At 57.0% G+C, this 13,307-nt stretch overlaps 1 protein-coding gene across 1 annotated transcript in view; it reads right to left on the bottom strand.

Moving 5' to 3' along the window:
• Positions 1-13,307, bottom strand: part of LOC119094397 (uncharacterized) — a gene marked incomplete at its 3' end in the record, with an annotated part of 32,658 nt that overhangs the window by 9,315 nt on the left and 10,036 nt on the right. The window contains exons 3-10 of the mRNA XM_037217458.1: positions 8,998-9,156; positions 7,010-7,222; positions 5,163-5,348; positions 4,258-4,398; positions 2,938-3,132; positions 2,135-2,344; positions 1,438-1,647; positions 222-1,082 (exon numbers count right to left, since the gene is read on the bottom strand). Coding sequence (XP_037073353.1) covers positions 222-1,082; positions 1,438-1,647; positions 2,135-2,344; positions 2,938-3,132; positions 4,258-4,398; positions 5,163-5,348; positions 7,010-7,222; positions 8,998-9,156 — 2,175 coding nt within the window. The remainder of the gene's footprint in view (positions 1-221; positions 1,083-1,437; positions 1,648-2,134; positions 2,345-2,937; positions 3,133-4,257; positions 4,399-5,162; positions 5,349-7,009; positions 7,223-8,997; positions 9,157-13,307) is intronic.

The following is a 13,307-nucleotide window of genomic DNA, read 5'->3' as shown; positions in this document are numbered from 1 at the left end:
ATTTGAATTGCAAATTCATCTCTATCACAGGTATGAGAAGGTCAAACATCCTTAGACATCTCTTGTGGTGTGCGAGCCATGGATATGTATCAAGTTTGATCTCATGACAGATGATTCGTCTTTGAAAGCAAAAATATGAAAGCATTGTCGTCACATGACGCTACTGAACAATGTTGGACGGAAAGGATTATTCACCGTCTATCACTAAACATGCGAGTTACCTGGCTTTTCAGAGGGGCGCTGCGGCAGTAGATCGCCACCACCAGCATCCAGCCTGCCTGGGAACCTCTGGTCGACGGCATTCTCTGGCTCATGCTCCAGCAATTGGAACTCCGTGGCGTCCAGCGCCTGGATCCGACTGCCGCCCAGCCCCTGGCCCTGGTGGCTGACCCTGGCTTCGATCGTGTAGTCCTCAGGCGCAGGCGCCGGCAGCTTTTGCTCCACTTCGTACTCGACGAAGTCACCTACGTCGGCGTCGCCCACGTATTCGCTGGGCACGCTCTCGACGCTGCCCTGGGATTGCTCGCCGCCATCCTCCGGAGTGTCGAGTTCCTCCGGCGCGACGCCGACGTTCTCCTGCCCCTGGCCCTGCTGGCGGTAGTCCCTGACGACCTCCGCCTGTTCGCCGTCCCCGGTCTGAGCGCGGTGGTCCATCAGCACGCTCACCACACTGTCGACCACCTGGAGGACGCCGTCGGCCGGCGGCGCCGCGCCTCGCGCGACCGGCTCCTCCAGCTCGCCGCTGCCCTCCTCGAACTCCACCCAGTCGCCCTGCAGCGGCACCTTGACCGGCGTCGGCGCCGACCAGTCCCCGTCCAGCGCCACACCGTTGGGAGTCTCGTCCACCGTCCAGCCGCCCTCCAGTGGGAAACTGGCCGCGACCGGCTCGGCGGTCGCGTCCGAGCCGGTGGCACCCTCGGTCGGCAGCTGGTTCTGCTCCGTGGCTGCCTTCATTTGGTGCATGTTGGTAGTCATCAGCTCGCTTTGGTGAGTTTCTGTGAGTCCCTCGTTCGGCGTCTGCTGACTGTCGGTCTGAGGCTGCTCTGGGATGTCGGGCGTGCCCTGGATCTCGAACGCAACACCTGCGGACCCGGTACCGGTATTAAAACACTTTTATCCCTGAACACGAGATACACGGTTGGCCTCGGATAAAACATGATTTTTTTACTTGCCAATCGTATCGAAGCCGAAAAAGTTATAGATCGAACTGCGTGGTATCGCAACGATGGCACACACATTGTCAGCAGCTAATGCATTCCATAACAAGATTAAGCCGCCAGATGCCAGGAAAAAAGGAATAATCCGTATCCACTAAGGCTATCCCCTTGGCCACTGCCCATCTTCCATCCCGCCATTCCCAACCATCTCCAGAACAGCCGGCTTCGGCTTCTCAAGTCTCCCGCCGACGCCCCTGCTACCACCCCGACCCACACTCACAGCTGGGCGTGGCCTGGCAGAGCGGGCCGTGACAGCCGGGCGTGGGCGTGGCCACACAGACGGTGCCCTCGGGGCAGGGGTACTCGTCGCACGGGCGCACGCACTGGCAGGTGGGACAGCCAGACGCGTCCGGCTGGTGGCCGTACTGGCAGACCTCGGCGCAGCGCAGCGTTGCGCAGCCCAGAGAGCGGCCGCTGCTGATGCGGTTGACTGCCGAGAGCCAGGCGCACGGCAGATGTCAGTTGGTGACGGGTGAGGTGGGGACTTGTACTTCCCTTGAGGAAGTGTGACCTTTGTTGAGCGGTGTGCCTCATAACATTTGATGCTACATACGATGGACGTTCGATTATGTACTGTATTTATATATATATATATATATATATATATATATATATATATATATATATATATATGTATATATATAAATAAATAAATATATATATATATAAACATATATAATGCAGGCATGCTTTATTAACATCTTATACATCTAACTTAATCATTCATGCATAGAATATCGCTGCACACGAGTCTTGTAATTTTTAAATAAATCACAACAAAAGCTCACAATGGGAAGCGAAATAAATCCCTAGCTTATCACTTAATTTCACACGGTCAGAAAGGTCATTCGGGCGCGGCCGTCGCCGCCGTGCTCGGCCCCGCCCGTGCCCGCGTGGTCGCCACCCCGGTGACTCACCGTCGGACGGGTGGCAGACGACGCCGTCGGCCGGGCCCATGGTCCCGCGCACGTTGGTGCCGTCCGGATCGACGCACCAGCAGACCAGGCCGTTGCGCGAGCACTGCCGCCGCTCGAAGCTGCCGTCCTCGGTGCACTGCGGCACGTAGCCGCGGCCCTGCTTCTCGTTAATCATCATCAGCTCGGCCAGCTGGCGCTTCTGCTCGCACTCTGTCGAACGGCGCCGACGGGTTAGGGGGCTGCGAGGGCTGGCTCGTGCGGCTCGTCCGCGCTCCGAGAGAGGACGGCCGGTGACCCACTCAGGTGTGATAGGAACACAAGAAATGCTCACGGAAGCCCTGGTGAACGTATGGCGGCCTATTGGCGGTACCTTTGCGGTACCGCCGATAGGTCGGCGTATTCGTCTGGCGGTACCTCCTGGTCATAACATTAACGTTTTCAGTACATGAACCAAACATATCTTAAAAGCTCCAGCCCCAGACCTTGAAACCTGGGAGCCTCAGCCCCAGACCTTGAACCCTGGGAGCCTCAGCCCCAGATCGCGGGCTCTGGAGCCCCAACCCCAAATCTTGAACCCTGGGAGCCTCAGCCCCAGACCTTAAACCCTGGGAGCCTCAGCCACAAACCTCGAACCCTGGAGCCTCAGCCCCAGACCTTGAACCCTGGGAGCCTCAGCCCCAGACCTCGAGCCCTGGAGCCTCAGTCCCAGGCCACGGACCCTGGAGCCTCAGCCCCAGACCTCGAACGCCATGCCGCTGATGCTCGTCTCGAGCGGGCGGGGCGAGCCACGGCATCACACTCACTGGTTTTGTTGGTGGTGGGCACGCAGTGGGTGCCGCACTCTTGCGAGCGGCAGCACGCGTCGTAGCGCGAGCACTGGAAGTCGAACTGACAGGGCACGCCGCACACCTCCCGCTCGCCGAGCGGCGGGGCCGGGCAGCGGGCCGGTGGCGCCAACGCCTTCTCCATCGACGGACAGCATACACCGTAGTCAGCGCCTGGCGAAACGGCGACGCGGGTCACACAAGCCAGAGCTCCGACAGGTCATAGATGGTGGGCGGAAAGTCGGTAGTCGTTCTTAAATAGGTTTATCTACGTTATTTTTGTTTCGCACTCGAGTTGGGATCAGAGCACTAACTACGTGTAGCGTGTGGTGGGGACATCGACACCGGCATGGCACAGAGAAGCTGGCCGCAATATGTGAACGGGATGGTTGGTGAGAGTACAGTCAATCAAAGAGAAAGGAGCACGAATGCTCAAACTTGTCAAAATCTTTTCATGACAAAAACGAACCGAAAGATACCAGCGCTCTAACGTCAATCATGAAACCTCTCCAATATCTATATATTTTTTAGAGTTTTTTAGCGTTGCGCCGCTTCTGACAGCATCCTTGTCGTCCCATGACAGTTGTCACACCACAGCTGATCTGGGACAGTTTCGACGCTCTATTGTGATGAAACCGGTCTTTGTGGAAATAGAAAATATGAAAGAGAGCGAGAGAGAGAATGTAGCGTTCGGGCAGTTTAAGATTCAAGAATAACGGAGTTTGGCTAGTTGATTAGACACGCACACACACACACACACGCACACATCAATATTATATCACATATGTATATATATATATATATATATATATATATATATACATATATGATATAATATTGATGTGTGCGTGTGTGTGTGTGTGTGTGCGTGTCTAATCAACTAGCCAAACTCCGTTATTCTTGAATCTTAAACTGCCCGAACGCTACATTCTCTCTCTCGCTCTCTTTCATATTTTCTATTTCCACAAAGACCGGTTTCATCACAATAGAGCGTCGAAACTGTCCCAGATCAGCTGTGGTGTGACAACTGTCATGGGACGACAAGGATGCTGTCAGAAGCGGCGCAACGCTAAAAAACTCTAAGTAAAAAAAAAACTCTAAAAAACTCTGTCTCTAAGTATCTCGCGCCCTTCTCAGCAAGCCACACCAGGCACGCAAACCGAAGATGCGACGCGTCATGAACTCCGCTTTTCTGACGCGGCACGTGCGATGATCTTGCGGAATGCCGCCAGCAGACTCACTCATATCATGGGACGCACACTGGGAAGTGGACGCCGCCAAATGGACACCGTGGCTGACCTGAGGGTACGTTACACTCGTGCAGGGGCGGACACTGAGGTTTTCCCGAGTCGGTGCCGCACAGGAACGGTCGGTTGCCCTCTGCGAAGGTCAGGGGTCGTCCCGCCAGGCAGAGCGTCTCCAGGGAACGGGGCTGTTTGCCTGGAATGGAAGACGTCAGAGCGATAGTGAGCTGGGGAAAGTGAGTTTCTTCCTTGTGCCCACTACGATCTGTTCCGTAAGCGCCTGTCCGATTTCTTTGAAACAAAGATGGTGCCTCCAAGCTGTTGGCACATAGTTTTATAACCACTTGGGCAGTGGCTAACAAATTTCTTCACTTTCCTATAGCACAGCCTTCCCACCATATGGTTCCGAATGGCATAACATGCGCTGGTAACTGTACAACGTAACCGGACTTCTGTCCACAATTATGCCTGACATGTGGTCGATTACGCTCGATGATTGAGGCTGTTGCCTAACAGGTAGACTGGACGACTATCTTGGAATGACAGGTCCTCACAGAAAAGCAACACGTCCATCTGCAGCCGCTCATTACAACACATTGGTGTAAGGCTCACCCCACCCACAGTCAAACGGTTATAATAGATATGTCGACGCCCACACGCAGTGCATTAAGGGCCGTGGTGGCCACATCACTATGTTTGCTATGGTCAATGGGGGGAAGGTATGAATTTTTCCATTGGGGCCAGTAATCTAAGCAATCCATTTTCTACTTCAGCGCTCCAAGCCGTCACAAAGACCATGCCCGACTAACCGCGTCGATTCACAACACCACTATGGGCTACTCTGTATTCAAACTTTAAACGTACAAACCAAGCCTTCTAAGCATCACAGAACGACGCTTCCATGCAGCTGATGTCCGTCACAAGCCATGCGGAGCGTGAGGGGATCCGCGTCATACTCACAGGTGGGCACGGGCGGACAGGGCTCGTTGGCGCACGGCATCTCCTCCAGCTGGCAGGACAGCTGGCCGGGACACTGCACGTCCTGGCACGGGTCCCAGCACTGGCAGAGCGGACAGCCCCGCTCGTCCAGCTTGAAGCTGTACGGACACAGCATGCGGCAGTTGACCGAGGCGCAGTCGTCCTGCCCTGCAGGGTGAGGGCGAGGGGGTCAGAGGGCGGCGAGACCGCGCCTGCACGGCCGGCACAGCAGCTCAGGGGGGCTGATAGCGGGCGAGCTCGAACTTGAGCGGGCTGATACAGCGCCCCGATAAGATAGATCGAGATGATTTTTCGGTAATAGATGCCCAATGTACTTGTGTCACCTTTCCTTCTTATTGTACCGTCAGCATCTTTTCTATCTGACATTTTTCCGCACTCAAAATCTGTTCTTTTTCCATGTTCATCCGTTCGCTTCCTCTCTCTCATCTTCATCTCTCTCTAATCGCTCTCTCTCTCGCAATCCTCTCTCCCTCTCTATCTCCTCTCTCTCTCTCTCTCTCTCTCTCTCTCTCTCTCCCTCTCTCTCTCTCTCTCTCTCTCTCTCTCTCTTCTCCTTTCTGTCTCTCCCTCTCTCTCCTCTTCTCTCTCTCTCTCTCTCTCTCTGTCTCTCCCCCTCTCTGTCTCTCTTTCTCTCTCTTTCTGTCTCTCTCTCTCTCTCTCTCTCTCTCTCTCTCTCTCTCTCTCTCTCTCTCTCTCTCTCTCTCTCTCTCTCTCTCTCCCTCTCTCTCTCTCTGCTAGCCTGACCCCTCCCTCTCTCCCACTTAATATGTCTGTCTCCCTTTGTCTCAGCTTCCTGTTGGCTCCGTATAAGCGCCCGCCCAGCGCGTCACTATCGCAGGGTCGGCGACAAACAACTCGGCCTCAAACGTGGCCGTGGGAGACGGATTTCCGGAGGAAGTACGAATGGCTTCGTCAGGGCTAACACGTCAACCTATGGACTGATTCTGACACATGGCTTCCTTTGCACCCGCCGAATACGCGCATGAATACTGTATTTGCTGCGCCCGCAGGAGCCGACTATAAAAGGCATCTCAATCGTGCTCTCCATTGCTTTTTTCAATGTCGTTTTTGTCAAGATGAAAACATGTCATGCATACACCAGGCCATAGTTTTGATGCAGGAATCGTGACTTTATTGTAACACATCGCGTGAAAACCTGACCGGCTGGCGCCCCCAACACCGCAGCTTATCACGTTTGTCAGGACCACCCGCCCCAGTAAGTGTGCCAATCCACTCCGCGCATCCGCCTGGCGGCTCGTGTTTGGCCGGTGGCCGGCCGCCAGACGTCTCTTGATCTCGTGCCTGCAGCGGCTGTGCAGCCCACACGAGTCCCCTCCCAGATGGCCATCGGCTGGGCGGCGGGACGCTCGGGCTCGGCGGACGCCGGTGTCAACGCCCCCGTCGCCGACCGGTCCCGCCGGGGCGAGTTTTCACCGGAAAACTGCACCGGTGGCATGCCATTCACCCAGTTCTCTTGCGCTACCGCGAGTCGGCGGCGTAAGCGTGCAGATGACTTCAGATGACTCGGATGTACCGCGGGGCATGTCTGGCGGACGTTGCTTTAGCGAAGCGGGGGTGGGAGTAGGGGTGGGGCTGGGAAATACCTTACTCTGCTTTTTAAGCTATTCACTGCAAAGACGCATCGAAGAAACGCTGGAGCAATACCTGCCCCCAATTCGGGTAAGAGAATAAGGACCCACCGAAATTGGGCATTGACCACAACGCCGATACTCCCCCCAACAATATGTGGGCTCTACTCATCGCTTCTCTCTCCCGACAGTCTCTGTAAGGATCGCGTCGGTACTCACTGGAGCAGTTGGTGAGCTCGAGCGAGCGCGCTCTCGTGCCAGCCCGCTCGAAGCCGTTGTCGTCGACGCACCAGCAGATCTCCTTGACCGGGTCGCACTGCACCGGCCTGAACTGGCCGTCGGGGGTGCAGTCGGGGATGCGCACGCGTCGGGCCGCCTCGCCCGTCAGCGCACGGCTCCTCCGCAGCGAGAACTTCAGCTGCTGCTCACACGCTGCCGACGTCAGGCGCTGCGTCATACAGAGCGGCGGACACGGAGCCGGCCGACGGGTCCCACATGGACAGGGCAGCGGGGCCGGCCGGTGGGTCCCACATGGACGGGGCAGCGGGGCCCGGCCGGCGGGTCTCACATGGACGGGGCAGCGGGGCCGGCCGGCGGGCCTCACATGGACGGGACAGCGGGGCCGGCCGGCGGGTCTCACATGGACGGGACAGCGGGGCCGGCCGACGGGTCCCAAATGGAGGGCAAGCGCGCCGGCCCGGCGTGTCCCACATGGACAGGGCAGCGGGGCCGGCCGGTGGGTCCACAGGACGGTGGCGGCAGCGGGCCGGGCCGGCGGGTCACATGGATGGGCAGCGGGGCTGAGCCGCGGGCCTCACATGGACAGGGGCGCGGGGGCCGGCCGCGCCGACGGTGGTCATTGTGGAGCGTTTCTCAGGTGTTACCATGTTAGCGATTACATCACACCGTCATTCGGTAGCATGGGAGTGGGAAGTTGGCGTAGGTGGTTATTTTCCGTAAAGTGAGGCTATGATTGGAGGTGTTATCAATGAAGCCATGCTACAAATCGGACGGCTTCGGCCCGTGGTTTAGTTTGGTTTGGTTTGATCAAGTGGGGAAAGGTATTTGGGACATCTGAAAAACCTTGGGCTAGTTGTACAGAAAATGGCAGGCCACACACTATGTGGGGTAGCATCCTTAACCACACGGATATTCTATACTACAGCTCTGTCGTGCCGAATTACTCAAGACGTGTGCAATAATTGTGCCGCTCGCCCGCCACAGTCCTCTGTCACCGTGTCTCTGCTGATGACTCGGGCCGAGCGTGTGGCGGCCCTTCTCTGCAGCCCCCTGCGAGCCTGGCCGCGCGCATGGCGCTGTGTTCTGCAGGAGGCCCCAGTTTGCAGAGAAAGCCGCCATTGCTCGGGTGATGACCCAGGCTTCGCCGCAATCCTCCCACCGCCCCTCCCAGCGCGGGAGGCCCAGCTGCAAATGGGCCAGCGTGGGCTGCGGCGGCTCCACGTAACGCCCGAGGGCAACGAGCCCACTAAATAAGCAGTGCAGACACCTGACAGGGGCGCCGCGCTGTAGCCGACCTAAGAGTGGGTCTGCCCCACGCTTCCCACCGTGCCTGTTGTTTGTGGCACTCCACTTATACCGCCAACCACCCGCCGTTCACAACACCATTTGCAGGCCGCCCTAACGACAGTGCGGTGCCGCTGGGGCGTCAACACGCTCGTCCACAGCTGCCTGTTTTTGCCGGCGGCCTGCGCCGGTAGTCGCGAGGAGGCAGCCCGGGCCGGCGGACCGGCCGCGGCCCGGCCCGGACCGGATCCTGGACCGCCGGCAACACTGGGGTAGTATGTCACAGAGAGTGAAACGGCGCCGGTCCGGCCGGCCGGCCGGCCCGGTCCGGCCGCCGTCCACTCGGTCAAGTGTGCAGGAACGGCGCCGCTTCGGCCGGAGCCGGCCGGCTGCCGCTCGGCGGGGGAGAGACTCGCGACGGCCCGCCGCTACCGGCGGCCGGCGGCGCGCGGACGGCAGCCGAGCGATTTTCCTGATGTTGCTTAGCCGACTTGGTCTTCAGTCTAGTCAGAAGAGGTAACGGATGGGCGTTTCGGTGCGCCTTTTCATGTTTGCTGTGTTGTGTATGTGCTGTTAAGCATGTCGCAACAGTTGATGTTGGTGAGGCCACAGACAACAACGGGTTCTGCTGGGGGTGAACGCTATCGGTGTCCGTGAAACTCCCTCGATTCGTCCCTGCTCACCGGTGTACAGCGGCATCACGCAGAACTTGGCGCAGCCAGTGGAGCAGCATTTGGCGACGCCGCTGCACTCCGCGTCGGAGACGCATTCGTCCGTCTGGTTCCAGACGCAGCGGCTAGATGGCAGCACATGCCGCGGGCAGTTGCCCGGTTTCACCAGACCTGCAATAGGTCACGGGGGTCACGGACGGATCATAAACATGACTGGGTCGCCAACTCATGGGAGCTTGGGTCGCCAAGCCTGAATGGTGACGGAGAGTGGTGTTGTAAGTCAGGAAATATTGGTTTTTAAAACCAGCTTATACGAGAAATAACACCACACGGCGCATTACGCAGCGTTTATTGCACAACGAACGTAGGGATCATTTGATGACTTGATCCAGCTTGAAAAGAATGAAGACTTTTCGCTCATCGCCGGGTCACTTTCGTTGCATCGCTTGCAGTGGGGGAAAGCAGTCGAGCGTGATCACCGGGCTCGTGGCATTTGTCCCGTGCCGATCGAAACCAGACTCCTGGGTGGCTGGACGCCGGCCGGCGCCGGCGGTTAGGCCCTGCATAGACCGCCGTGGCCGGTCTGCCCGCCAGACGTGTCCACGCACCATCGCGTTTCACTTCCAGGAAAGGTGCATGGCTGGAAGGGCTGCAGAATTTCTCCGGAGACGGACGGCGGTGTGCCACCGGTCTGGTTACGGCAATGGCCGAGCACGGCTCACTGGACGCTTCGCGACCGGACACTGTTATTACATGACAGGCATGATTCACGGGAATTGACTACGCTGCCGACCGCATGGAATCAACATATGTCTATGAATTCTTGGTAACTGACTTCATGCACATGAGGCATAATGTCCATGACAAATTTGTTAGTGAACTCACAGGGGATACGCTACCCGAAGATGGTTCACCTACGTTAGAGAACAGCCTTGCTTCCTCCGGAGTTTTTCTTGCAAGAGCACCATCTCCCAAGCGCTCTTATTTTGCTGCCCGTCCCGCTCGTGTTTTGCGACATCACCCGTTCTGTAGCCGTGAGCACACACTTACACACACACACACGCCCGCTGGTGGCAGCGCCGACGGTTGCGTGACCGCCGCTCCCAGCCCCTCCCAACGGCGCGCACAAACATCGCGTCACACAGCGCCCGCCGCCGGCAGCGCCCGCTCGCTCCCACCCAGTCACGGAGCTCAAACACGACCGCCCGGGACGCCTGCCGCGCTTTGTCCCGCCTCTGCATGTGTGACGGTACGGCGGTGGGCTGGGCGGCCCGGCCGGCGCGGGGCGTCGCCGCCCCCTGGCGGGCAAAAAGACCAGGTCAGCCGCCGCCGTGTCACACTTCGGGGGGGGGGGGGGGGGCAGCATCCGGGGCATGTGGCGGTGGCGTCGGAGGTTATCCGGTCACGGCGTGAGCACTGTGGGTCAGCTGGCGTCGCCTTTCAAGGTGATGTGTCACATTTTGCCAGCAGTTCTTGCCTGCAGCCTTGCCGTTACAATCGACCATTATGTTATGATCCGGCGTCGAAGGCAGCATTGGAAACTCCATACACGTCTCAACATGAGCCGCAGTCAGGCGAACAGGCTTTACCATGCGTGGTAGTCCCATCCCTCGAAGTCCCGACCTGCCCGCTGGTCACTGGATGCGCAGCCAAACTTGTCCATTGGACCGCGCGGCATGGGTGTAGGGAGCCCATCAGCGCGCACGCAGTATGGGTGAAGGGAACCCATCAGCGCGCACACGGCATCGGTGAAGGGAGCCCAACAGCGTGCACGCGCCGACAGTAGGTCAGGAGCTCGGACCACGCTCGCTACCCGAGCTGTTACGTAAGCGGCAGCGGGTCGCGTCCGTCTCAGATAATTCTGGAAGAGCAACCACTAGGCACGCGTTGTGAAAACTGCTGAAAACATGGTTTAGTTATGGCCCACTCAGTTCCATGGGTCATTGCCTCGAAAGTCGATAAGAAGGCGTCATCCGACTGCCGTCGGTGAACACTCAACCTGACACCATTTTAGGGGTTCTGCTCTTCGATGGTGTATCCATGAACGTCTCTGTGGGACCATTCAACTCTGTGAGCTCCGAGTGCTCCCGAATTCCGCATGCATGTGATGGACCAATGAGTATGAATTATGGCTATCACCGTCAAGCATTGCCAACTACCAACCTCCCGGCTGCTTGCGCTCTCCCAGATGGGCGTGGCAGCCTCTGAGAATCCTCTCAACTACTCCCGAGCCGCGCGTTCTGCCCGAGGACCCGGCGCCGCCCGCATGACGCTTTCCAAGACCTCTCGGAGACCTCTCGGAGACCTCTTGGAGACCTCTCGGAGACCTCTCGGAGAGTCCCCGACCTCCGCCACCCGGCATTCCTTTCTAATGACGTCCGTCTGCTGTCGTGAAAGGCGCGCCACCCTGCAGCCGGCCGTCACAGGCTGCTCCTCCCGCGGCGCCTCCGGCGATGCCCCTCGGCGGCCGCGGTGACCCGGCTCGCGCCGTTGCGTCACGGGCCCGTGCCGTGACGGAGGCGGTCGTGGCCCGATGACACGGCCGCGGGCGGGGGTCACGGATCAGGGCCGGGCCGCTCCGACGCGGATGACGCTCCACGAGGCGGGCAGGCGGGGCAGAACAGGGCACTGACTGGCGACATCGCATTTGGGTTGATTGTGACGCTTTGACCTGTGAGTTGTATTGCGCTGCCTATGCTGAGTGTGTGTTTGACGTCACATGGACACCAGATGTTCTGTGATGTCTCGTAGGCTGTTTGCCCACACGTGTATGGTCTGATGAATGTGCTTGATTATAGCCTGCCAACACTTTCACAGAACACAATAGACAAAGCTGTGCTCCAAAGCTCAACTTTCAAAGCGGGCATTAGCGAAGACAATGAATAAATGAGAAAAAAATTGATGAAAGCGTGTTTCCGGCGTTACGCGCGTGTACGAGTGTAGCAATTTTGTGTTATGCTGTGTTTGATCATACATGTGTTGCCTCAGCCAATCACGTTGCAGTATAGTTGGCAGCGTACACACGTATTGGAACGAAAATATCAACAGCAACTCGCTATGCAGCGTGGGACGAGCGGGTTCAAGAAAGCTGTGAGGATTATCACTTGTTATCGCCCAGATGATAGCAAAAGCTGGGCTAATAAAGCCGGACACTTTCAGTCGCCGACATCAATGGGTTTGATCGATACGTTGGAAAGTCTACCTTGAATAGAATCTAACAGGCCCTGGCCCGCTAATGAGCACCTGTACGCCAATCTGCTGATAAGAAAACATGAAATAAAGTCGGCCAGACATCTGGACGGGCTTGACAATTTAATCGATGAAATCGATTAGGTCGCCGTGATTTACGGCTCTGGCAGTTGTGATAAAACTCTTGAGAAAAACGCAAATATTTGGAAGAATATTGCCTCCTAATGAACAAAGCCACGCGCCCGTGTAATTCTCGACTGCCGATCTCTCTCGGCAAAGCTCGAGTGTACGTCGGATCCATTTCGGAAAGCGTGACATTAGCCGCATTCCGGTCGATTACCGGAGCAACTATCGCAAATTTTAGATCCGTTAGCAGGTTTGTTGACGGCAAACTCGTCTGCACGGCGCAGTTCACGTCCTACCTCCATTTTCTATGGCAGCTGAGATCTTACAGCAATCATTAAAACGACCTAAAAACGGTGTGATCCATGGTTTGCGGTCCAGAGCACGTGACTGTTTGCACATAGCAACCTACAACTGTGACAATACGATTGTTTGTTTTGAGGGCAGCTCAATCTAGGTAGGCTTCCAAATGACGCAACTGCACCACACCACTGATTCCAAGCAACAAATGTCTCCTCTTGGTCAACAGCGAACATATGCCGAGCTGTGACCTATGTGCCAGGTCTGCAACGACTATTTTCTCGGAAAGCATCATTATAAGCCATCGTCCAGGACGCCATCAAAACGGCATATGCTCAGAATATTGTTCGCATGAAGGCACTTGAAAATGCACTAAGCTTTGCCCAGTGACTTGAACATCTCATCGTACATCAAGCGATGCGACGTCGGGGCGTGTTTATTTCGGGATAAACGATCCCGTCGCGCCTGTCTTGAATCGCTGTGTGACTTGTGCTTCTCTGGTAATCATGGCTGATGAAACATGAACAGACCATTTCCGTGACTTCGCATCTAAACGTGGACAGCAACGGAAATGGTTTCCGCACCGGCCCCCTCGCGTGTTTGACTCTAGTTCTGCACAACTGCGACCATCTCCTCAAATGTCCGCAAAGAAAGGCATGATAACTGACGTAGACAGCTCCCACAGGCCATGAGGGTCGTGCACATTTAAC

Source organism: Pollicipes pollicipes, unplaced genomic scaffold, assembly GCF_011947565.3.
Source record: "Pollicipes pollicipes isolate AB1234 unplaced genomic scaffold, Ppol_2.1 Scaffold_4002;HRSCAF=4701_pilon_pilon_pilon, whole genome shotgun sequence".
NCBI lineage: Eukaryota > Metazoa > Arthropoda > Thecostraca > Pollicipedomorpha > Pollicipedidae > Pollicipes > Pollicipes pollicipes.
Note: the sequence above shows the minus strand (reverse complement) of the source record. Positions and strands in the feature narration are given on the sequence as shown.